General features: G+C 49.9%; 2 protein-coding genes across 4 annotated transcripts; both read right to left on the bottom strand.

Annotated features, from left to right (window-relative positions):
• Positions 1-3,209: 3,209 nt before the first annotated feature.
• Positions 3,210-15,920, bottom strand: LOC308595751 (Golgi-associated RAB2 interactor protein 1A-like). 3 transcript variants are annotated; one of them, XM_081210432.1, is made up of 6 exons: positions 15,649-15,911; positions 15,302-15,480; positions 13,561-13,816; positions 11,091-11,203; positions 7,273-7,331; positions 3,210-3,646 (listed from the first exon to the last, which is right to left on the bottom strand). In XM_081210432.1, exons 1-6 carry the CDS (start codon positions 15,787-15,789, stop codon positions 3,354-3,356), a joined length of 1,041 nt encoding a protein of 346 aa, XP_081066558.1. In that variant the 5' UTR covers positions 15,790-15,911; the 3' UTR covers positions 3,210-3,353. The 3 variants fall into 3 exon arrangements, with proteins under 3 accessions (XP_081066558.1, XP_081066560.1, XP_081066559.1); XM_081210434.1 differs by having other exon boundaries at positions 3,210-3,577; positions 15,649-15,910; XM_081210433.1 differs by lacking the exon at positions 15,302-15,480 and having other exon boundaries at positions 15,649-15,920.
• A 509-nt stretch (positions 15,921-16,429) lies between these two features.
• LOC308596882 (uncharacterized protein) lies at positions 16,430-23,639 on the bottom strand (the record flags this gene model as incomplete). Its single annotated transcript, XM_081212186.1, has 3 exons — positions 16,430-18,019; positions 21,873-22,160; positions 23,597-23,639. The coding sequence occupies 3 exons, from the start codon at positions 23,637-23,639 to the stop codon at positions 17,757-17,759; spliced, it is 594 nt and encodes a 197-aa protein (XP_081068312.1). The 3' UTR covers positions 16,430-17,756.
• Between the last annotated feature and the right edge of the window lie 556 nt (positions 23,640-24,195).

Raw genomic sequence — 24,195 nt, 5'->3', positions numbered from 1 at the left:
CTTTTTCATGTCTTCTTGTGAATGAAACATCCCAAGCCAGCCTTGGTTTGGCTCGGTTTAGATTCCATGTGTTTTGTCTCAGGAAGTTCTGCTTTGCTATTTAGGTTATGTGGATAACATTTAATTAAAAAAATAATCTTTTGAAAGAAAGAGCATCAGCACTAGAAAAGTGTGTGCTCTCAAGGAGCTGAACCCCAGAGCCAGAAACATCACCGAAGCACCATGGGAACAGTAGTTTGCTATGGGCATGAAGAAACCCGTTCCCCTCACAGAGCTTTGATTCCCACTTGGTTTTCAACCATTAATCCCTCTTCGTGGTGAACCCCGAGAACTGTAGTTCTAGGAGCTGAATAACAGTCCCCTAACCACTCTCAGCATCCTTAGAAAACTGTAGTTCCCAGGATTCTTAGAGAGTCAAAAGTCATGAGGTCCAGCGCTGAGGACCTTCTGGCGGTTCCCTCCCTGTGAGAAGTGAGGTTACAGGGAACCAGGCAGAGGGCCTTCTCAGTGGTGGCGCCCACCCTGTGGAACGCTGTCCCATCAGATGTCAAGGAGATAAACAACTACATGACTTTTAGAAGGCAGTAAGTTTTTAATGACTGGTGTTTTAATGTATTTTTAATTCTGTTGGGAGCAGCCCAGAGTGGCTAGGGAAACCCAGCCAGATGGGTGGAGTATAAATAAATTATTGATGGTGGAGGTGGTGGTGTGGTGGTATAAGAGTGCTTTAAATATATGGCTTGGATGTGACCCTCACAGTCTCCTGAGCAAAGAAACAAGCCGTTGCTTGTTCTTAGTTTAGGAAGCAGGTTGTGGAACTCTGGCAAACATTGACCTAGCAGGAGAAGGGACTTCCTGGGCTATAAAGGTAAAGGGACCCCTGACCATTAGGGCCAGTTGTGACCGACTCTGGGGTTGCAGCGCTCATCTCGCTTTATTGGCCGAGGGAGCCAGTGTGCAGCTTCCGGGTCATGTGGCCAGCATGACTAAGCCGCTTCTGGCGAACCAGAGCAGCGCACGGAAACACCGTTTACCTTCCCGCCAGAGCGGTACCTATTTATCTACTTGCACTTTGACGTGCTTTCGAACTGCTAGGTTGGCAGGAGCAGGGACCAAGCAAGGGGAGCTCACCCCGTCGCGGGGATTCGAACCGCCAACCTTCTGATTGGCAAGTCCTAGGCTCAGTGGTTTAGACCACAGCGCCACCTGCTTAAACAGGCTTAAACAATGGAGGGAGGTGGAATAAAGGGGGCTCTGAACTGATGTTTCAGCCAAACGACGCCTCAAGGATATATTTTTTCATTTATTGTGGGAGCCTTTTCCCCTGAGCTGCGCCATATGGCCCTTGGTAAATCCAGCAATGGAAAATTTCCGAGGTGACCCCTTCCCTTGATGCCCTAAGCCCATGCTCATTTTACTTCGTGGTTCATCCAGCACTGCCCTTGGAAGGTGGTGGTCTCTCATTCATTGGAGGTTTCTCAACAGAGGTTGGAGGACCACCTGCCAGGGATTCCTGTATTGCAGGGGGTTGGTCTAGATGACCCTTGGGGGTCGCTTCAACCCACCCCCCAATACTTTACTTCTGTGATTTGTAAAGTGTCCCCACCAGCACTTCCTTTGCAAGGGGAAATCCCAATAAAGTGAAAGCATTTTATGGGCTGGCATCATGGCCATTGCAACAAAGAAAACCTCACATGCACTGTGAGGCACTGGCACACAGAAATGACACTCCAGGCAGGGCAGTCACCTTTGCACCTGTTGTTCCCCAAAAGCTATCAGAAACAGGATGCTGAACTGTGTAGGTAAACCTAGTCCTGAGGTGTCAGTCTATCACCTGCTCAGTTTGAAGCACACCTGCTCCCCTTGAGCAGGTCTGCAGGCTACAGGCCACGACAGGTGAGGCTGGTGTAATCCCAGCCAGTAAGCCCCCTTTCCGCCTTCCCCAAATATTTGCTCTTCTGAGCCGCTGGCATCTCCTTGTCCTCCTCTCCTGATCACTCTGCTTCATTTCAGTGATGAAATGGCCTCTTCCCAGGACCAGAAATATTGTTGATTTAGTTAAATGTGTCTTCTGCTTGGCCAGCTGAGGTTGTGCCTCCTGAACACTGGAAAGACACTTGCGGGGTTAGGTTTTACGAGAAATTTTTGGATGGGTTGGAAAAGGCAAAGACTGGACTATGACACTCGGGCTTATTGTTTGTGTCACAAAAGGGCAGAGCATTCAAAAATGGATTTTGGATCAAGTTTGGCATCTTGGGGGGGCAACAGACACAACGGGTTGTCTGTGCCAATCCCTTTTGGCTAAGAAAAATATCCACACCAGATTTATATCTGGCTTAATAGCCGTTGTGCCAAGGAATCCTGGGGAATCCTGTGGATTTCTAACTGAACTGAGACACACAGGATTCTTTGGGGGAAGCTATGCCAGCCTCGTCCATGCTCCTTGCAAAAAGGAACCTAGAGTGATAAGTTATAAACTGCCCAGAGGAAGGATTCCAGGAAGAGTGGTGGATTCTCCTTCGCTGAACACTTTTAAGCAGAGGTTGGATGGATACCTGTTGTGTAAGATCTAGTTGAGATTCCTACATTGCAGAGGATCTGTTCCATTCCGGAAGTAAGCTCCAAAACCAAAGCGTTCCAAAACCAAGGCGCAGTTTCCCATAGAAGGTAATGCAAAACGGATTAATCTGTTCCAGACTTTTAAAAGCCACCCCTAAAACAGCAATTTAACATGAATTTTTACTATCTAACGAGACCATCGATCCATAAAACGAACGCAAGAAACAATGTACTGCAGACACACAATCAATTCATCAGGAGCTGAACTGGGTTCCACACAGTCACAAAAACAAAACAAAAAAGAGCCACAAAAACGCAAAATAAATAGTAAAAACAGACAGACCTCAGCGTAACACTCTAAAACGGAGTATGTTCGGCTGCCAAAAAAAGTTTGCAAACCGGGACGCTTACTTCCGGGTTCACAGTGTTTGGGTTCCAAGTCATTTGAGTACCAAGGCGTTTGAGAACTATGGTACCACCGTACATCCTCCCAGCCCTGTGAATGCTAGAAATTGCAGCGGGGGCCCATTTCTGGCCACTTTCCCTTCATCCTCCCTGGCATGAGAACTGAGGACAAGAAAGGGGGCAGGAACATAAGCCGGAAACGCCAAGCCACCCCCCTCAAAAAAATGTGCTGCCCACCATGCCTCTCACACCCAGCCATATAGTTTTATTACGCTTTGGATTTCTCTCTCTAGTCTCTGCCAGCCGGTGCCTCAGTTTCCCCAGTGGCATCGCTGCCCAGCCTTCATCTCCGGTGCCCAGACTGAGCCGAAGCGCCTCTGCCCGTCTCTCTACTTCAGGCCTGCGGCAGCCAAGCTGCTCAGCCGGTTGAGGGGCTGCAGCCACGAAGGAGTCTCTTGCTGCCAGAGTCCGTAGCTCCTGCTGTCCATCCAAGGCAGGAGGTCCAAATCCGTCTCGGAGGGCCTGAGCTCTCGGCTGTGCCGGCGGGACATCTTGGAGAGACGCCCTTTGCACCGGGCGCAAACCAGGGGGGCAGGCATGTCGTAGAACAGCGCTGAGGGGCAGAGGACAGGGAAGCAGGTGAAGGAGGCGGGAGGGCTCAGATCGCACCGCAAAGGCGCCCCTGCAAGGTGGAATTAAGGGGCAGGCATGAGACCACCCCAAGCACTGGGGCCCATATATATATGCCCTCCTCACCACTCCAAACTGTGGAACTGGCACTGCTATGGCTGCCTCATAATCCCCGTCCTGCCTTTGCAAGCAGCTACACTTTGGAACTCCCTGCCCATTGACACCGCTTTTTGGCACCAAGTAACATTTTTGTCGAGTTGAGTTATTTTAGAGGTATTGCTTAAAAATGAAAAAAAAAGAAAACTACTAAAAACATTACACCCCAAAATTTTCAGTAACAACCCCCCCAAATTTTCAATAATAAAAGTAAAAAAACCAAACTGACCTAAAAAAAAATAACTCAGCTGCTGATTTTATGTATGCTAGTTTCATCACTGTTGAATATTTTAATTGGCGGTAATAATCAGACTGTTTTATTATTTTCGCAAACTGCTCTGAGGTTTTCTACAACCAAGCAGGCTGTAAATTTCATAAGGTAAATAAAACGTATTAGCAGCCTCTGGGCAATGCAGTTTTATCCCACAGAGGAGGGCTAATAAAATTGTGGCTATAGGTGGTCACAGAAGATCTGGTCTGACGGGCCTTAGTCTGAGCAAGGGAGTCAGTGTGGACTAGTGTTTAGAGTGCCAGACTAGGACCTGGGAGAGACTTGGGTTCAAATCCCCCCTCAGCCCTGAAGCTTTCACTGGGTGTGCTGGGGCCAATCACTGCCTGTGCGCCTAACCCACCTCCCAGGGCTGTTGTGGGAATGAAATGAGGACTAGGTCCTGAGAGAACAGGGTTCAAATTCTCACTTGACCCTAAACTCACGGGGGGGGGGGGGTCCCTGGGGGAAAGTACCTGCCATCTCTCAGTCTAAGTTACTTTACAGAGTTGCTGGGAGGATTAAATGAGGAGGGAGCAAAAACCACATATGCCCTCTTGTGGTTCTTTAAGGAAAAGGCAGGATATGGATGCAATAAACAATTAAATAAGAAGCAAAATGCTTCCTTCTGTTAACAATCCCACATCTAGAAGCACTAATCTGGATTAAGGTAATGGTAAAGGACCCCTGAGAGTTAAGTCCAGTCAAGAACGACTCAGGTATTGTGGCGCTCATCTCACGTTACTGGCCGAGGGAGACAACGTTTGTCCAAACCAGAGCAGCGCACGGAAATGCCATTTACCTTCCCGCCGGAGTGGTACCTATTTATCTACTTACACTTTGACGTGCTTTCAAACTGCTAGGTTGGCAGGAGCAGGGACCAAGCAACGGGAGCTCATCCCATCGCGGGGATTCGAACCGCCGACCTTCTGATCAGCAAGCCCAAGAGGCTCAATGGTTTAGACCACAGCACCACCTCGCATCCCGCATTAATCAGTGCCAAATGGTTAAACCTGCCCTGCCTGGGGGCTCCAGCTCCAGCTCCTTGCAGTGCTGAGAGTGGGAGTTTCTGGTGCCTAGTTAGGAAAAGGAATTCCTTCTTCCTCTCCAGAGGATTCTGGCACCTGTTTTTTCTCTCAGCAGTTCCTCTTCTGGAGCAGGCATCCCCAATCTTCGGCCCTCCAGATGTTTTGGCCTACAACTCCCATGATCCCTAGCTAACAGGACCAGTGGTCAGAGATGATGGGAATTGTAGTCCAAAATATCTGGAGGGCTGAAGGTTGGGGATGCCTGTTCTGGAATCTCCATCCTATCTGCGGCTACAGCTGCTCCATTAAAATTGAAGCAGCCTCTTGGCTCGGCTGGGGTGGCTTCAGAGTTTGTGAGCTACCAGCAAAAAGGTAAAGGTAAAGGACCCCTGGACGGTTAGGTCCAGTCAAAGGCAACTATGGGGTTGCGGCACTCATCTCGCTTTCCGGCCAAGGGAGCTGGTATTTGTCCACAGACAGCTTTCCAGGTCATGTGGCCAGCAGGACTAAACCGCTTCTTGCGCAACAGAACACTGTGACAGAAGCCAGAGTGAGCACAGAAATGCCATTTATCTTCCCACCGCAACGGTACCTATTTATCTACTTGCACTGGTGTGCTTTCAAACTACTAGGTTGGGAGGAGCTGGGACAGAGCAATGGGAGTTCGCCCCGTCGCGGGGATTCAAACTGCCTACATTCCAATTGGCAAGCCCAAGAGGCTCAGTGCTTTAGACCACAGTGCCACCCGGGTCCCTGTAGCTGCCAGTGGCCCCCTTTGAAAAGAGACAACTTGGCCTCTGAACTCCACGCACTGGTAACTTCCAAGCTGGGCTACTGCAATACCATTTACATGGGGCTGCCCTTGAAGACGCCTCGGAAGCTTCAGCCATCCCAAAATGCAGCAGCCAGATTCCTGTCTGGGGTTCTCATATAAGCCCCATTGTAAAACAGCTGCACTGGTTGGGGGTTCATTTCCAGGCCCAATTCAAGGGCTTTGTGTTGGTGCTTAAAGCTTCAAATGACTCAGGCTGCAAATACAGTGGTACCTTGGAAAACAACAGCTTGGCATCCAAACAAATCAGCTCCCAAATACTGCAAAGCTTGGATGTGAGAGCCAGTGTGGTGTAGTGGTTAAGAGCGGTAGTCTCGTAATCTGGGGAACCGGGTTCGCGTCTCCGCTCCTCCACATGCAGCTGCTGGGTGACCTTGGGCCAGTCATACTTCTCTGAAGTCTCTCAGCCCCACTCACCTCACAGAGTGTTTGTTGTGGGGAGGAAGGGAAAGGAGATTGTGAGCCACTTTGAGACTCCTTAAAGGGAGTGAAAGGCGGGATATCAAATCCAAACTACTTCTTCTTCTTCTTCTTCCAGTTTGCAAACATTTTTTGGAAGCTGATTGAGTGCAGGAAGCTCTTGCAGCCAATCGGAAGCTGCGCCTTGATTTTGAACGGTTTCGGGAGTCGAACGGACTCCCAGAACAGATTAAGTTTGAGAACCAAGGTACCACTGTATCTGAAAGGTCACCTCCTTCACTACAGGCCCTTTTGGGTGCTGGGATTGTTGGCGGGGGGGGGGCTCTTGATGGTTCCTCCACCCTCAGAGACTTGGGGTTGGCGTCCCGGGGGCAGAGGGCTTTCTCTGTTGAGACCCCTAAACTGTGGGCCTCCCTCCTCACAGAGATTTGCCTGACACCTTCATTACTCTGCTTCCATCCCATAGCGGAGACACACCTCTTTGTTCTGGCTTTTGCCACTCGAGGTACATGTCCTTAGGGACCCACCTTCGTTTTACGGCTGGAGGTTGTTTTAATCTGTTTTTAACATTGCGTTTTAATGCCTTAACTCGTGTTGGCAATAAATAAATTCATAGCAATAATAATAGCTGCTCCCTCCAGATGTTGCAGGACTCCAGCTGCCTGCATCCTTTACCATTTGCTGTGCTGGCTGGGAGTTATAGCGCAACACAGCTGGAGGGCACCCGGTTGGGGAAAGGCTCCTCTGCACCCAGAGCCATTTACTTTGACCCTCATCCCCAGCAGATCCTGAGGGCCTTTGCCATGGCACACACCTGCTCCACTTTGGAGACAGAGACTTGAGTGTCCGTCCCACTGCTTCCTCCCTCTGACTCTGCACATCTGGAATTTGCAGGGGCTCAGTGGCACCTCATGGCAGGTGGGTGCTGGCTTTTCGCAGAAATAAGCACTTTTTTGAGGGGGGGAATTGCTTACCTTTAATGTCATTGGACAGAGCCGAGAGTTCGTCATTGTAATCTCCCTGAAAGGACACCCTGTCAGGGAAGGAGACAAAATGCAACACAAGGATGTGGCTTAAGAAATTTGGAATGTGCCTCAAAGCTCTGTGTTATGTCTTAGGAATGCTTTCCTTTTAACGTTCTTATGTCACATATGTATACATTATCATATTACATTACAGGGCATATTATAGTATAATTTCCAACATGCATACAAAGTTTATATACCAAATTTATGTACCTAAAGAAAGAAAAAACAAAGACATAAAGCCACCGTATTTTTCGCCCCATAAGACGCACCAGCCCATAAGACGCACCTAGTTTTTTGGGGGGGAAAATAAAGGAATTTTTTTTTATTTCCCCCCCAGGTGCACTGCGCTAATCCCGAAGCTTGGGGCGTGCGGAGCTCAGCACGCCCCAAGCTTCTGGGTGCCGGCAAGGTCTCCGCTAGCCGTGGGAGAGCCGGGCGCCTCTCCCAGGGCTAGCGGACAGCTGTGCAAATCCTGAAGCTTGGGGCGTGCGGAGCTCAGCGCGCCCCAAGCTTCTGGGTGCCGGCAAGCAGTCCGCTAGCCCTGGGAGAGCCGCGCGGCTCTCCCAGGGCTAGCGGATCGCTGCGCTACACCAGAAGCTTGGGGCGTGCGGAGCTCAGCGCGCCCCAAGCTTCTGGGTGCGCGCAAGCAGTCTGCTAGCCGTGGGAGATCCGCGCGGCTCTCCCATGGCTAGCGGAGCGCTGCACTAATCCCGAAGCTTGGGGCGTGCGGAGCTCAGCGTGCCCCAAGCTTCTGGGTGCAGGCAAGGTCTCCGCTAGCCCTGGGAGAGCTGGGTCTCCCACAGCTAGCGGATAGCTTCCTGAAGCCTGGAGAGCGAGAGGGGTCAGTGCGTACTGACCCACCTCGCTCTCCAGGCTTCAGCGAAAGCCTGCATTCACCCCATAAGACGCACACACATTTCCCCTTCATTTTTGGAGGGGGGAAAGTGCGTCTTATAGGGCGAAAAATACGGTATTTCAAAATAATATTTGTACCAACACTACAGACGTCCTATCAATCTCGTTGCATTTTTTTTTTTTTTACAAATGAAAGTATTCTTATTATTGTATATTTCTTTACACTTTATCTAATACATTCCTATATCAATATGTACCCTTGATCTTGTTTCTCAGCTCAGTTTCTCTCCAACGTCAATCGAATGACAGTTGACGCTGTTTTAGGAATGCTAATAATAATAACAATTTAAAAATATTATTATTACTATTATTATTTATACCCGACCCATCTGGCTGGGTTTCCCCAGCCACTCTGGGCAGCTCCCAACAGAATATTAATTAGAATAAAACTTCAAACATTAAAAGCTTCCCTAAACAGGGATAGTTAATCTGCGGAACTCACTCCCACAGAAGGCATAAAAAGAGGCCGCCAGTGGCCCACCCTGTTCTCACAGTTGCCAACTGGGTGCCCATCATGGGAAACCAGCAAGCAAGAATTGAGCGCAAGAACAACTCTTTGCTAGTATATAGTTCCATCCCACCGTTAGGACAGGCATGTGGAGCTGTTCTATGTCACATGTCTGTTTACTTCCAGCGCAGTCTGCCGGGAACTTCTGTTGTATATAGCTTTCGCTATACTGTTGTTTGCTTGGACACGAAGGGAAGCAGACATGCTGTAAACTATGCTGAATAAAATGCTCTAAATATGCTTACATATGTCTCTGTCTGCTCCTTCCATTGTGAAGATTTATTCACTCTGCTGATAAGAGCGTGCTCAGTCTCTAAAGGTTTCTGAGGCTTGAGTCGCTGATTGATGCTGTTCCGAGAACCGGAGTTTGCCCGGCTGCCGGCCGGTGGCTGGAACCAGTTGGGGGCCTGCCAATTGCCCCCGTCTCCCCAGACACATCCCAATACTCTTTCCCCTCCTGTGGTTTCCAACAACTGGATTCAGAAGTGCCGTTGCCTCCCTCCATGAATCCTTTTTTAAAGCCATCTCAATTTGTGGCCACCACTGCCTCCTGTGGCCATGAGTTCCATCGTTTAACTATGTGTTGCATAGAATCCTAAAATTGTAGAGTTGGAAGGAACCCCAGGGGTCATCTAGTCCAACCCCCTGCAATGCAGAAATCACAACCAAAGCATCCTCCACTAAAGCAACTTCTTTGCCTTTAAAGCTCATTCCACTTTCCCAACCATCGCACAGCACAGAGTGGACTTTGCCGTTCTGGGGTGATCCCTGCTTGTCCGTTTTCTGCCCCTCCAGCACAGAGCTACCGTTTCCTACCCACTGACCTGAGCAGCTGCCTCCCACCCCCAGGCTAGCCCCAGGCAGAGGAAGAGGAGTCCTGCCCAGTCTCATTGCCTGCCAACCATTCCTGGGGCACCCTTTGATATGCCAAAAATGTGCCCTCGAGCCTGCAAGAAAACGCTCCAGCTGTTGTGCCATAGAGCACTGGGAAGTGCCTGTTAGGACATGAACCGACAGATCCAAATTATCATTATTATCATTATCATTATTATTTACCATATATACTCGAGTATAAGCCAACTTTTTCAGCACATTTTTTATGCTGAAAAGGCCCACCTTGGCTTATACTCAAGTGAGGGTCCTTTGGGGCCGCTCATTCCTCCTCCGCCGCCGCCACCAACAGCAGCGGCAAAGGCGGAGGAGGAGGAATGAGCAGCCCCAAAAGCAGCTCTTTTGGGCTGCTTGTGCTTCCTCCACCACTGCCGCCACCACCAGGTTTGTGGTGTGGTGAGCTGGCTTATAATCGAGTCAATAAGTGTTCCCAGTTTTCTGTGCTAAAGTTAGGTGCCTTGGCTTATATTCAGGTTAGCTTATACTCGAGTATATATGGTATTAACTTTGCATGCCGCCCCCTTCATCTGTAGATCTCAGGCCAGTTCATGGGCCTCTCCTCCTCCTTTGAAGGTCTTTATGCAGAGGGTTAAACCACAGTGCCTTGCTGATCAGAAGGTCAGCAGTTCAAATCCCCGCAATGGGGTGAGCTCCCGTTGCTCGATCCCTGCTCCTGCCAACCTAGCAGTTTGAAAGCACATCAAAGTGCAAGTAGATAAATAGGTACCGCTCCGGCAGGAAGGTAAACGGCATTTCCGTGCGCTGCTCTGGTTCTCCAGAAGCGGCTTAGTCATGCTGACCCATGACCCGGAAGCTGTACGCCGGCTCCCTCGGCCAATAAAGCGAGATGAGCACCACAGCCCCAGAGTCGGCCATGACTGGACTTAATGGTAAGGGGTCCCTTTACCTATGCAGAGGTTGGGTGGCCCTCTGTCAGGGATCCTTTAGCTGTGGTTCCTGCATTGCCGGGGGTTGGACTGGATGACTCACAGGGTCCCTTCCAAACCTACAGTTCTATGATTCATTGGAGGTTTTCCAAAACTCCTTCAAACTACAACGCTCCTCCCCAGGAGGAAATAAATGGTGGCCATCAACTTGGAGGGCTTTTAAAGAGGATGAGACAAATTCATGGAGTCACGGTGGCTATGCTCTGCATCCAGCGCTTCCGGACCCCAGAGGAGAGAGTTGCCCATGTGTTCAAATCCCGCTTGCTGCTTTCCCACGATGGGCATCTGCCTGGCCACTTGGGAGAACAGGAGGCTGGACCAGACTGGCCTGACCCAGACGGCTGTTCTGATGTTCTTAGATTAACTCAGGTTGGGCAGCCGCCTGCCTGCGATGATTTCTGCTGCGAATCCTGAATTTTATGGGGTTGAGCTAAATGACCCTGCCAGCTCTACAATTTTGCGCCTGTTGGTAATGAGCCCCATGATAAGTCCAGGCCACTTACTTCCTCTTGCCTTTGTCCTTCGGGGGGCTTTTCGAGATGTGGGCGAGGGCACCCGTCACCTTCTTGCCGGCTTTCTTCATTGCGCTCCTTCCCCGGGTTGCCCTGTCCACGTACTGAGGCCATAATGGGGGGGGGGAGAGAGAGAGAGAACCAGAGAGGCTGCTGTGAATCCAAGGCACCCCCTGTTCCCCCCTGGCTGCCCCCCCCAGTTCATTTATTTATAACAAATATCTGTATGCCGCTCTGTCATAAAAATGCATATCAAAGCCATTTGCAGCAATCATAATGCAAAACCCTGCCAAAGTTACAAACAAGCACCAATTAGCCATCCTTCAAATTATTATTTGCAGGCGTTTAATTTTGCAGTATTAGATTCGAATGGATTGTTGAATATTGCCTTGTTTAATATAAGTGGTTTAAAATAAATAAAATCACTTTGAAATATATTGTGACTTTTCACACTGGATCAGATTGTTAATGTTTTGTGGTTTATTATGTTTTTATATGTGTTGGAAGCTGGGGTCTATATTATTATTATTATTATTATTATTGTTATTATCCCCACTTGGAGATGGTGGCTCACTGGCACAGTCACTGCCTCTCAGCCAAACCCTCACAGGGTTCTTTTGGGGATTAAATGAGAAACAGGAAAACTATGTAATATCTTTTCTGCATTTGCAAGAACCTGATTTTTTTTAGTGTGGCAACTCTGGAACTCCCTGCCTCTTGACAGCAAGCAGGCGCCTCCAATGCGCTCTTTCTGGCGCCCACTAAAAGCAGCTTCTGTTTAGACCAAGATGCCAAGAAGGTCGGCGTGAATTCTAGCCTGTTTCAGTAGAGGCAGTGACCATTTTTGATGCATCTGATATGTGCATGACTGCCCACACACACAACATGCTAAACCCTGAAGCGACCCAAAAATGTCACAAAAAGGGGCCGAATGGGCCAGTGGTGGAACAGGGAGTTTGCAGGTTTTTTCAATGGTGTTTAAAATATACACTCTTTCACTTAAATGTATCTGAATGTAACCCCCATATAAATGGGGGTTTGCCTGTATTTTAACTTTCTGTACGTTTTAAAGTATTGTCATAATTTTTTTCCGGGTTTATCTTTTTGTAACCTGCTTTTTGTAACCCACCCCTTACAATCAAGTGGTGTATAAATATAATATAATATAATATAATATAATATAATATAATATAATATAATATAATATAATATAATAGTGTTAGCAACCTTGAGCTCCTCAGAGAAAAGAAAGGGAGTGAAAACGCAAATGAAAGACATGAATAATGCATCGCCCAAAGACAAAAAAATCACGTGGAGAGCTTGGACAGCCCAATAAGGCAGCCAAACCTTCTGCAGCCCTGTGCTGCCATTTTTCCCTGAGTGACCTCTCTGTTTGACTTGCCCCAGCAGAGTGTTGGGAAGATTCCTAACCACCACCAGCAGCAACTTTGTTCAGCTGCTGGCGATGGTGACCCCACATCCACCCACAAGATGCCCAGACACCCCCACATCGGGCCAGAGCAAGAACTGTGGGAATGTTCAGGGTGGCAGGGGAGGATATATTGTTTATTAATATCCTTCCTAATTTGCGCTAGCATGTTCCTTTACTTAGCAGAGTTACATTCCCCTTTTTATATGCACAGGAGATAGCTGGTTGCAGGCTCGTGTGAGCCTCTCACTATTATACAATTCAGTCTGACTCAGATTGAATTGCACGTTCCTGGAAAGTTCCCTTGAATCCCTCTTAAAAGAATAAAGACGCCACAATCTTATTCAAAGTCAATAAAAGAAGTTTACTCACATCAGTTCACAGTTGGATTCCTGAAGGCAGAGTTAGTTACAAATATGTACATGTGGATCTACCCCATATGCGGGAATGATCACAGTGCTTCTGCTAGCTGAGAGCTAGCAGAGCAGTCCTAGCTAGAAGCTGCTCAAATGAAGAACAAAGTCAAAAAAAAAGAAAAGAGGGAAGACTAATCCTTTTGGCCACACCCACCTTCTATTACATACAAAAGGAAGGATGCTCAAGCCAGGAAGGACAGGAAGTTTCAACTGGCTGGACCACACATCCCTTAGCATGTCTTCTCTAGCATTGCAAGGAATGTTGTACAGTGGTACCTCAGGTTAAGTGCTTAATTCGTTCCAGAGGTCCGTTCTTAACCTGAAACTGTTCTTAACCTGAAGCACCACTTTAGCTAATGGGGCCTCCTGCTGCGCCTGCGCCGCTGGAGCCCGATTTCAGTTCTCATCCTGTAGCAAAGTTCTTAACCCGAGGTACTATTTCTAGGTCAGCGGAGTCTGTAACCTGAAGTGTATGTAACCTGAAGCGTATGTAACCCAAAGTACCACTGTACTTGACTGCCTCTCGTGGATCACATCCCACAAGAACCGCCTCTGCCAAGACCTCGGACCGCGTCCCTCCCTGTGCCGGAGTTTGCGAGAAGAGCAGCCCCCTTACCTCACCGGAGGAGCTGCTGGAGGGGCTGCTGCCGCTGGGGACCAAGCTGTGGCGGATGCGAATGTTGGGGTCCTTGGTGGTGATGGAGAGGCCCTTCTGCAGGATCTCAGCCAGGCGGCTCCACAGGGCAAAGACGGCGTGGGGGTGCTCCTGGTGCAACTGCAGGTAGTAGACCTTCCCCGTCACAGTCTGAACGCGCAGGATGCGCTGGGCTTCATCGTGGACGGACAGGCGGACGTAGCGCAGGGGGAGCAGCCTGGGGCAAAGCAGCGGAGGCGGTCAGGATATGGGTGCTGCTGGGCAGGGGAGGCTCAGAAGCAGTGTGGTGCAGTGGTTAGGGTGCTGAATTAGGACATGAAGTGCCGTATTTGCGTATAAGCTGAACAAGCCATAGCTTACGACCCCACTCTCTTGGGGGCCCCCCAAAAAATTAAACAGAAAAAAACCTGGGTGTACATTTCCAAAATAGAAGATAAAAAACTAATAAAATAAAACCTACATACAACAGTGTCTTGTGTTGTGTAGCCTCCTAGGATGTAAGTCATGGGCCCCACCTGCTAGCCTGCTCCCTAAAATATTCCTTGGTTTTCTCCTGCTCTGCCTCTCTGCCTAAGCTACCTCACTATTGAGTGATATAAAAGGTAAAAGTAAAGGGACCCCTGACCCTTAGGTCCAGTCGTGGCCGTCTCTGGGGTTGCGGCGCTCATCTCACTTTACTGGCTGAGGGAGCCGGTGTACAGTTTCCGGTTCATGTGGCCAGCATAACTAAGCTGCTTCTGGTGAACCAGAGCAGCGCATGGAAACGCTGTTTACCTTCCCCTCTGCAGCAGTACCTAGTTATCTACTTGCACTTTGACGTGCTTTCGAACTGCTAGGTTGGCAGGAGCAGGGACCGAGCAACGGGAGCTCACCCCATTGTGGGGATTCGAACCACTGACCTTCTGACCGGCAGGTCCTAGGCTCTGTGGTTTAACCCACAGTGCGACCCGCATCCCATTAGATAGCTATTAGGTCCATCAATTGCCATATAGCATATATTCAACACAAAAACAGTGACCATTTGTTGTTGACAAAGGACAGCTGGACATATCAAGGGCCCCATTACCTTCAGTAGCTAAGGGCCTAAATCCGGCCTTGAGAACACGGAAGAGACCAGGTTTCGAATCCCCCCTCAGTTGTGAAGCTCACCTCGGGCCAGACTCTGCCTCTCTGCCTAAGCTACCTCACTATTGAGTGTTATAGAATGCAATAAATGCAACCTTTTTCAGCCATCCCTTTTGAAGGGGGGGGGGATAATGAACGAATTCCTGTGCCCTATAAATAACCCAGAGATGCATTTTATATAAAAGGGTACATTCTACTCATGTAAAAACACGCTGATTCCCAGACCATCCACAGGCCAGATTGAGGAGGTGATTAGGCCGCATCTGGCCCTGGGCCTTAGGTTGCCTACCCCTGTGCTGGACTACAGTGGTACCTCGGGTTAAGTACTTAATCCATTCCGGAGGTCCGTTCTTAACCTGAAACTGTTCTTAACCTGAAGCACCACTTTAGCTAATGGAGCCTCCCGCTGCTGCTGCACCACCGGAGCACGATTTCTGTTCTCATCCTGAAGCAAAGTTCTTAACCTGAGGTACTATTTCTGGGTGAGCGGAGTCTGTAACCTGAAGTGTCTGTAACCTGAAGCATCTGTAACCCGAGGTACCAATGTATACCAACAGATCTCTTTTCTGCACTTTACCTGGTCAGCTCTAGAGGGGGACGCCTTAAAGCCTTGCTGTGGCTCCTCCGGATCGGGACCCTGTGGCGCCCCATCAGCAAGACATTGGGGAGCGGCAGGCAGGGGTCCGAGGAAGTCACTCCCATGGTCACGATGGTGGGTGAATTCGTGATGTCCACCCATTTCCCCTTCTTGGTCACCTGTCGAATAAAAGCAAGCACCCCCAGCACAAATCACAAGTTGGAAGGGGACACCCCAGGGGCCATCTAGTCCAACCCCCTGCAATGCAGGAATCTCAACTGAAGCATCCCTAGCAGGTGGCCATCTGAACTGAAAAACCACCCGGGGGGAAAGGAAAGGGGAGCTACCTGGATGAAGTTGCTCTCAAAGACCGCCGAGTTGGGGAACAGGTTGTAATCCGGGGAGCGGACCAGCTGGCACAGTAAGCCCCCTTCCAGGCCCAGCTCCTCCCCAGCACTGTGCTTGCGAGCCAAGGCCCCTCTAGACATGGGCACTCAAGGGGGTGAGCATGCCTCGGGCGTGGCCTCCTTGCCACTCTCGGCCCTCCCTGGCCCAGCCAGCCAAGCCAGCCAGCAGCAGCCGGGCTCCTCTGCTGCCCCAGCATCAGCGATGACACCCTGCAGAGGGGCGGGGCTACCTGGCTCAAGCTGTGATGTCACACTGGCCAGCGGGGGGGGGGGGCTGTTCCTGGGAGGGGGCAGTTGCTGCCCAGCAGAGGCATCAGCAACACAGCCGGGGTGTTGTGTGTGTGAATTTCTGTTCCTTTTCGCCATTCTGGAAGTAAGCTTCTAGGTAGCACAGAATGCTTCTTCCATCATAAACATTCACGGGAGTTTTCCATACCTGTCCTCTGGGGAGGAGGAGCACCTAAATTGATTTCTTCTTAAGGCGTCTTTTGAAATCAGTCACCCTTCCTTCAGAAAACCAAAAGCCCTTTCCAGCAAGTGGGGCATAGCTGACAACATTTCCCTTTTTTTAAAGGGAAATGCCCTTATGCCGAATAGGATTCCTCGCAAGAAAAGGGAAAAGTTGACAGCTATGAAGTAGGGGGTGACAGGGGGAGCTTTTTCAAGCACCCCGTTTCCCTGCTCCCAAAAAAATTCCCTCCCCACAAATAAAGAGCTCGTATTTTGAGTTTTATATATATTTATTTAAAAAGAGTTGCCATTTATTGAAGGAATCACGAACATTCTCTTTTAGGAGAGGCCAGCTCAACAGGCTTAAAATGTCCATCCTTCTTTCTTCGGAGAAGGAGGCGCAGCAAAGAATTTAGGATACAGCCTTCTACTTTTCCAGCAAGATCCAGGAGGTGGTCTGCAGCACAAAAAAGGCACCCCTGAACCACTCACCCCAAGGCTAGAATTTCCCCAAGTCTGTCCTTAAAAATACTTTTAGCTGTTTCCATTGAAACTCTTAGCAGCTGCCACCAGGGGGCATGCGAGAGCCCTTCCTTTGCAGCTGCCTTTGCTCCTTCCAGACCAAATAGCATCCTTTTTGGGGTGTCTTTGTAAACTACAGATATGAAAAGCACAGGGATTTTGTTTGAAGCACCTGAAGGAGGGCAGGGCAGCCTGGCAACACCAGGGGCAGGTCTCTTTCTCTTCTCACGCCCCCCCCCCCCGCCCAGCCCCTGGGGTTGCCTTGCCCACAGCTGCCCTCCCTTGCAATTAGGGACCCCCTGAGCCTCCTCCTGCAAAATAATAATAATAAATGATCCACAGTCCAGCAGGCCTCTTCCACCAACTGCTGCTTGCAGGTGGACTGGCGACAGCATGGCTAAACCTTGGGGTAAGCAGACAGATTCCTAGCAGACTTTCACAGGATGAGAACACAGATCCATTATTGCGCCGAAGAACAGGGGGAAATGTTTCTATGAAGGGAGCCCATAATTTTGCTTGGGGTGCCCAATCCTGCGCCCCAATTTCGCCAAATGCAGGTCCGTCCAACAGCCAGGCTCGGCCACTGGGCACACCTTTTCTGTCTGTGTAGCCAAGAGTCTAGAGCTCAGTGAGCGTGACTCAGCCCAGTTTGTTGAGAATCAAGCCATTTTGTGTTCAGAAAAGGCTATGAAGCAGAAGAAGTCAGCCATATTCTTGGCCCCAAGTCACTAGTCCTCAGTGTTCTTCTCCATGTCCCGCAGCAGAAGATCAATAGGCGTTCCTTTTGCAGAGTCTCGGCTTGCTGTGGGGCTGAGGGCAACGTCTCCATATCGATCCACAGGGGTTCCAACACCTGCCCCACAAATCTCCAAATTAACAGGGTGCAGAGGTTTTCCCAAGTGGGGGCATCTTCCTTCCCCAGGCCAGCTGGGCTTCTGCTGCCAGCCCCCTCTTTCGCCAGGGGAGGTTGGCAAAGGCACATACAAACCCAGCCCCATCCACGTTAAGCCCATCCCTCAAAAAAAACCCCACATAATCCGTGTCATTTTGGTTTGCCGCCAGCGAAGCCCCTCGGCTCATGCGTAGGGGCCAATCCCTTTGTTTGTCCTGAGCTTGTCATCCCCCGAGAGGCCTGGGGGGGCTCCGTCCGCTAGGCTGCCACCCTCCGATTCCACCCAGTGGCCGGGGAGGCAGGGGTCCAGCCCATGGGGGGGCATCAGGTCTCCCAGGAAGCTCATCAGCCCGAAGAGCAGAGACAGAAGAGACAGTACCAGGCCCAGGAGGTAGATCTTCACCACCCACTGCATGGTGATGGCGGGCACAGATCCAGGACTTGCTCCTGAGAAGAAGAGAACAGACCCCTGAGTGGCTGCAACTCACAACTCCAATTTTGGCCACAGAAGCCCCACCTTCCCCCTATTATCTTATTTGCTGCACTTAAAACTCAACTTTTCCTCCAGGCTCAAGGTACTTTACATGGTTCTCCTCCCTGAAGCCCTACAACAACCCTGTGAGGTAGGGTCAGGCTGAGAGAGGGCAGTGGATGACACACACCCCCAAGGTCACCAAAAGAGCTTCTCATACCCTTGGCTTCCATTGGTGAAAGCCACCTGGGTGTTTTTCTTCCTAAGAGATCTTTATATCTTGTCCAAACATTATATAGAGATTTTCTAATAACACTGGTACCTCGGGATGCGAACAGGATCAGTTCCAGAGCCCAGTTCACATCCCGAATGGAATGCAAGACATGACGGCGTGTCTGCGTGTGCGCAGGTCATGTTTCACCACTTCCGCGCATGTGTGTAACATCATTTTGAGCATCTGTGCATGTGCGAGCAGCGTAACCCGGAAGTAACGTGCTCTGTTATTTCCGGGTTGCCGCGGAGCGCAGCTTGAACGCGCTCAACCCGAAGCGCATTCAACTCGAGGTATGACTCTATATGATTTTTAAAACCTTTGCGAGCCTTTATCTTGTCGTACCATAAATATGCATGCCAACCAAATATGTCGTCAAATCCCTCCAAATCCAGCACATCAACATTGTCTAATTGAATCCATTCTTTCATCCAGCAGAAAGCTGCCGCTTCAAAATATATCTGCAGGTCTGGCAGGGAGAATCCCCCTCTTTCTTTAGTGTCCGTTAATAACTTTTATTTAATTCTGGGTTTTTTTCCCCTGCCAGATAAATTTAGACAATGCTTTCTGCTATTCTTTGAAACATGTAACATTGTCAATAATTGGTATGGCTTGAAATAGAAACATCATCTTTGGCAATGGGGGTGGCATTTGAAACCTGCTGTCTCCCACGTACCTGATATAATAATAATAATAATAATAATAATAATAATAATAATAATAATAATTTATACCCCACCCTCGCCAGCCAGAGCCAGGCTCAGGGCTGCTAACATCAGTAAAATTACAGTAAAAACATAATGGGGGGTGGGGGGGACTCAATTTAAAATACAGATTAAAATGCAATTTAAAATGCAGCCTCATTTTAAAAGTAGGCCATAGATCAAAACCATAAGGGGAGTGAAACATAAGGGTCAGACTGAGTCCAAACTCTGCAATTTCAATTTGTCTCCCTCTTGTTCCAAAATTTCCCAATATTTCGGCCATTTGGCCTCCATATTGAGCCTTTTCTTAGCCTTTGCTTCCATCGGTGACAACCACCTTGGGGTTTTGTTTTCAAGTAAGTCCTTATATCTTATCCAGACATTTAACAATGCTTTCCTGACAATGTGGTTTTTAAATGCTTTATGTTCTTTAACCCTGTCATACCACAAATATGCATGCCACCCAAAAACATTATTAAAACCTTCTAAATCCCAAATGTCTGTGTTCTCAAGAAGCAGCCATTCTTTCAACCAGCAGAATGCTACTGATTCATAATAAAGTTTAAGGTCTGGCAGGGCAAATCCACCTCTATCCTTTGCATCAGTTAATATTTTAAATTTTATTCTGGGCTTCTTGCCCTGCCAGATAAATCTAGAAATGTCTCTCTGCCACTTCTTGAAACAGTCCATTTTGTCTAAGATTTGCAATGATTGAAACAGAAATAACATTCTTGGCAATACATTCATCTTTATAACAGCAATTCGACCTAACAAGGAAAGCTCCAAGTTTGACCATATCTCTAGATCCTTTTTCACTTCTGACCAACATTTCTCATAATTGTCTTTAAATAGGTTTAAATTCTTAGCGGTCATATTAACCCCCAAGTATTTTACTTTCTTAACCAGTGTTAAACCTGTCTCCTTCTGAAACCTCTCTTTCTCAATCGGTGTTAAATTTTTCTCAAGCACCTTAGTTTTTAACTTGTTCAACTTAAATCCTGCCACATGACCAAATTCCTGAATCAATTCTAATACTCTTTTAGTACTACATTCTGGCTCCTGCAACGTAAATACTAGATCATCTGCAAAAGCTTTCAATTTGTACTGTTTGGCTCCGACCTGTATGCCTTTAATCAGACGGTCCCTTCTGATCATATTTAGCAGAACCTCCAGGACCGAAATAAAAAGTAATGGGGAAATTGGGCAGCCTTGTCGTGTCCTGGCAGACAAAATTAATGGACTATGCAGAATAAAATGACAGGAAGGATTCAAAACCTGCGGGACCAGAGATTTACAGAAGATTGGAAGAAATATACAGACTATTTGAAGAGCAACTGTAATCAACAAATTCCGCTAGTAGGACTACAAGAAGTTTTGTAAGGAGAAATGTATGAAGCATTGCAAAGTAGAGAAAGAATAGAGATGTTGGTTATGAGTTAAATGTAATTGTGGAAGTAAGAAAGGTATATTTAGTGAATAGATTGGAAATTTTTCAGATGTGACTGATGGAAGTCAAAAAAGCTGGTATAAGATATGAAAGTATGTTTAATTACTGTTGAAAATATGTCAAAAAACTAATAAAAAATTTATATATAAAAAAATAGATGCTGACAATGCCTCACTCCTGTCAGCAATGCTAGGAGTTGAAAGGGACCTCTGAGGGTCATCCAGTCCAACCCCCTGCAATGCACGAATCTCAGCTAGAGAATCTGCTCTGAAACTACGTGGGACTGTGCAGATGGCCCCAGTGGGGCTCAGACCCTCCCTGGCTCTTTCCCCACTCCTCCACGTGCCTCAGTTTCCCCAAGAGCAGGCTCCGACTGGCCTACGCAGCTGCCCACCAGCCGCCGCCTCTGGCGAAAGGAAGGGGAGCCCCACTCTGCACATAGGAGGACCCCCAAAGAGAGCCAGAGGGCAGCCTGCGAGGCCCACTTTCTAGAAGCAGGGCTGGGACTGCCACTTAGCCATCAGGGCAATAGCAAGAAACTGGGGCCAAGCTGCCTCTCAGGCTCACCTTCCTCGCAGGGTTGCGGTGGGGATTCAATGAAGACTAAGACCAGGGTTCAAATCCCGCCCAGCCAAGTTCAGCCATAAGCTCACTGGACGGGAACTTGAAGGCCAGTGCCTTACTGTCTCCGCCTACCCTTACTTCGCAGGGTTCTTGGGAATTAAAGGAGACGAGAGGGGAACCATGTAAGCCGTACCTTGAGCTCCTCGGAGGAAAGGGTGGGATAGAAGACCAATAAATAAAATGACTTTGAAGGGCCCGAAGGAACGGGAGGCGCTCTGCACGTGCTCCGGAACGCATGACTCCTGTTGCAAGCGCTTCAACTAGCAAGTCTCCCAGATATAGCAATTAAAGCGGAGCAGGAGGAGCAGATTTCAGCCCATACACCCCCCGAAATGTTGAAGTAGGCAAGCAGGAACTAGAAGGCGAACGTCCCTGCCTGGACCGAAAAACAACCCATGTTACTAAACTAGGCTACCCCGGAGCATGTGCAGAGTCCCTCTGGGCTGACGGTTAGCCCCGGATACCGTCGGACCGCGGGTGGTTAGTCGTGCGTGTGTCGGGGGGGGGGCGGGGGACGACTGTCTTCTCCGACCCGGGCTCCGTCTGGGAGGGCGCGGACGGCCCTGCAGGGTTTCCCAGGTGCCCGGGGCGCCGTTCCCAGCCCGTCCCGTTGGCGATGGGCCCGGGACCCTTCGACGGGCAGAGTCTCCCCGACCCCCGACGTCCATTCTTCCCAGTGGGGGAAAGAGGCGAGGAGCCCTCGAGGCTCAATGCAGCCCCGACCCCTCTTCCCCGGACGACCCCAACCGATGGACGGGACGGAGGGTGGGGGAACAACTTACCGGATCTCCTTCTCTTCCTCTCCCGGTAGCGGCGACGCGCAGCCCGTCCGCCGGCCACGCGCCCTCCTCTTATGGCTCCTCCGACGGGGCGGCGCTGACCCCGCCCCGCCCGGAAGGGAAGCTTTGTTGGACGGGGCGGCCGTGGGAACTGGCGTCGCGGGGCCGATCCAGGGTCTCGGAGCGCATCGCCTGGCCCCACCCCTCCTGAAAGCTCGGGGGCGGGGAGGGAGCGTGGGGAGGGGCTCCCTGCTGCCTTTGCACGACTCCCCCCCCGACGGCTGTACACGCCTTGCACGTGCCACACGCCCGGGCTGTGCAGAAGCCGCCCTCTTCCCCCCCCCCAGCCCCTGCAGTGACCTCTCACCCACTAGGCTCTTGGCCAGAGAAGGGGGGGCTAGCCCCGTCGGACACGCCGCCTCCCCCCCCCCCCCGCGCGTCCCGCCATCTCCGAAGATGCCTCGTGCCTCTACTTCTGCACCGCTTGCTCGGCTTTTTGGCTCTCCCTCCGAAGGAAGGCGCGCTACCCCCCCCCCAATTGGACCCCGCGCTCAAGCACCCAGTTTTGATGGGGAGGGGCAGCGGCCGTGGAAAAGACAAATCCCCTAGCGGGATCGTTAGGAAAGGGACTGGAAACAGAACGGCCGTTATCGTCCAGCGTTGAAGGGGGCTGGACTAAATGACCCCGGGGTACCTCCCGACTCAACAACCCTGTGTTTCCTAAGGCCACTCTATGAATGCTTGGAGCGACCAGATTTGGAAGGCTGCGTAAAGTTCTGGTCTCCTCGCCTCATAAAGGGTATTGATATAAGTTTATGAAAAGTGTGTCTGGCATGGAGAAAGCAGATGTAGGAGAGCTTTTCTCCCTCTCTCGAGGAGGACAGTCCGTCTTCGCCTGGCGCAGAATGAACCTGCGGAACTCCCTGCCACAGGAGGCAGGGATGGCCACTAACCGGGATGGCTTTAAAAGAAGATTGGAGAAATTCCTGGAGGAGGAGAGAGGTTTGGGTGGCGCCTGGGCAGGGTGGCTGTGCCCAGTCAGAGGCAACAGTGCGCCTGAATGCCCTGCTGGATAGCGCAGGGAGAGAAACCAGTGTTGCGTTCTCACGGTGGCCAACCAAGTGCCCATTAATAATAATAATAATAATAATAATAATAATAATAATAATAATAAATTTATACCCTGCCCATCTGGCTGTGCTTCCCCAGCCACTCTGGGCAGCTTCCAACAAAATATTAAAATACCGTAATGCATAAAACATTAAATGCTTCCCTAAACAGGGCTGCCTTCAGGTGTCTTCTAAAAGTCTGGTAGTTGTTTTTCTCTTTGACATCTGGTGGGAGGGTGTTCCACAGGGTGGGCGCCACCACCGAAAAGGCCCTCTGCCTGGTTCTCTGTAACTTGGCTTCTCGCAGGGAGGGAACCGCCAGAAGGTCCTCAGAGCTGGACCTCAGCGTCTGGGCAGAACAATGGGGGTGGAGACGCTCCTTCAGGTATGCAGGGCCGAGGCCATTTAGGAACCCCTCGCAAGCAGGACCTGAACTCCCCTCTTGTGCTTTCCCCACCCCCACCCCCCAGATTCCTCTTCTTTCAACCAACAGGAAAGACTCAGCCCTCCCGCCCCTTGGCCTTGTGCCCACCCTTGCAAGATGACCCCTGGTTGCATCAACAGGGAGGGACCCTCCCCTCCCTCCTCCTTCCTGGGTCCAGTTGCCCTTTCACCTACTTAGACCCCTGGGCTTCCACTCATCCTTGCGAAGAGTGAGCATGCGCCCCCAGGCACACACTGCGGAAGGGCAGGGATGATTTAAATCCCCAGCCAAATTCGTGTAGGGGCCAGGTTCCTCATGGGCAGCACTTGGCACTGGTACCAGTCTCCTTCATTCCTCATAGAATCAGAGAATGGTAGGGTTGCAAGGGAACCCTGTTGCAGGAATTTGTGTATAGGTTGGGGGGGGTTGCCCCTCCAGCAGATATCATGCACATGCAGCCCACTACCAGAATCAGCACCATCACTTTTGTGACTTTTGTGATTTGTCCCCAAAACACTTCATCACAGTTTCTTCCTATCTATTCAAAGGGCCTCTGCTGCACAATACCAAATGTAAGAATTCAGTGATCAATGTATCTATGTACTGGCTCACTGGGAAAACTTCAGAAATTCATATAGACACGTGAGCTCAGCTACTCAGCAGTCCCTCTGCCTGAGTGATAATCCCTGGCATCCTGATACCTGAGTGCCAGACAGGTAGCCATTCCAGAAATAACAAACCCATGAAGACAAAAGGGTGTGATTAACTTGGCTGGGACTGGGAAACAGGGAAA

Source organism: Podarcis bocagei (assembly GCF_964188305.1).
Source record: "Podarcis bocagei genome assembly, chromosome: 10".
NCBI classification, from domain to species: Eukaryota; Metazoa; Chordata; class Lepidosauria; order Squamata; family Lacertidae; genus Podarcis; species Podarcis bocagei.
Note: the sequence above shows the minus strand (reverse complement) of the source record. Positions and strands in the feature narration are given on the sequence as shown.

Coding starts and splice junctions, on each gene's coding strand:
- LOC308595751 (XM_081210432.1), bottom strand. CDS start 15,789: ATGTCTAGAGGGGCCTTGGCTCGCAAGCACAGTGCTGGGGAGGAGCTG. Junction 13,817..15,301: donor CCCCCTCTAGAGCTGACCAG/GTAAAGTGCAGA, acceptor GCTTTGCCCCAG/GCTGCTCCCCCTGCGCTACG. Junction 3,647..7,272: donor TCTGTCCAATGACATTAAAG/GTAAGCAATTCC, acceptor TCCACCTTGCAG/GGGCGCCTTTGCGGTGCGAT.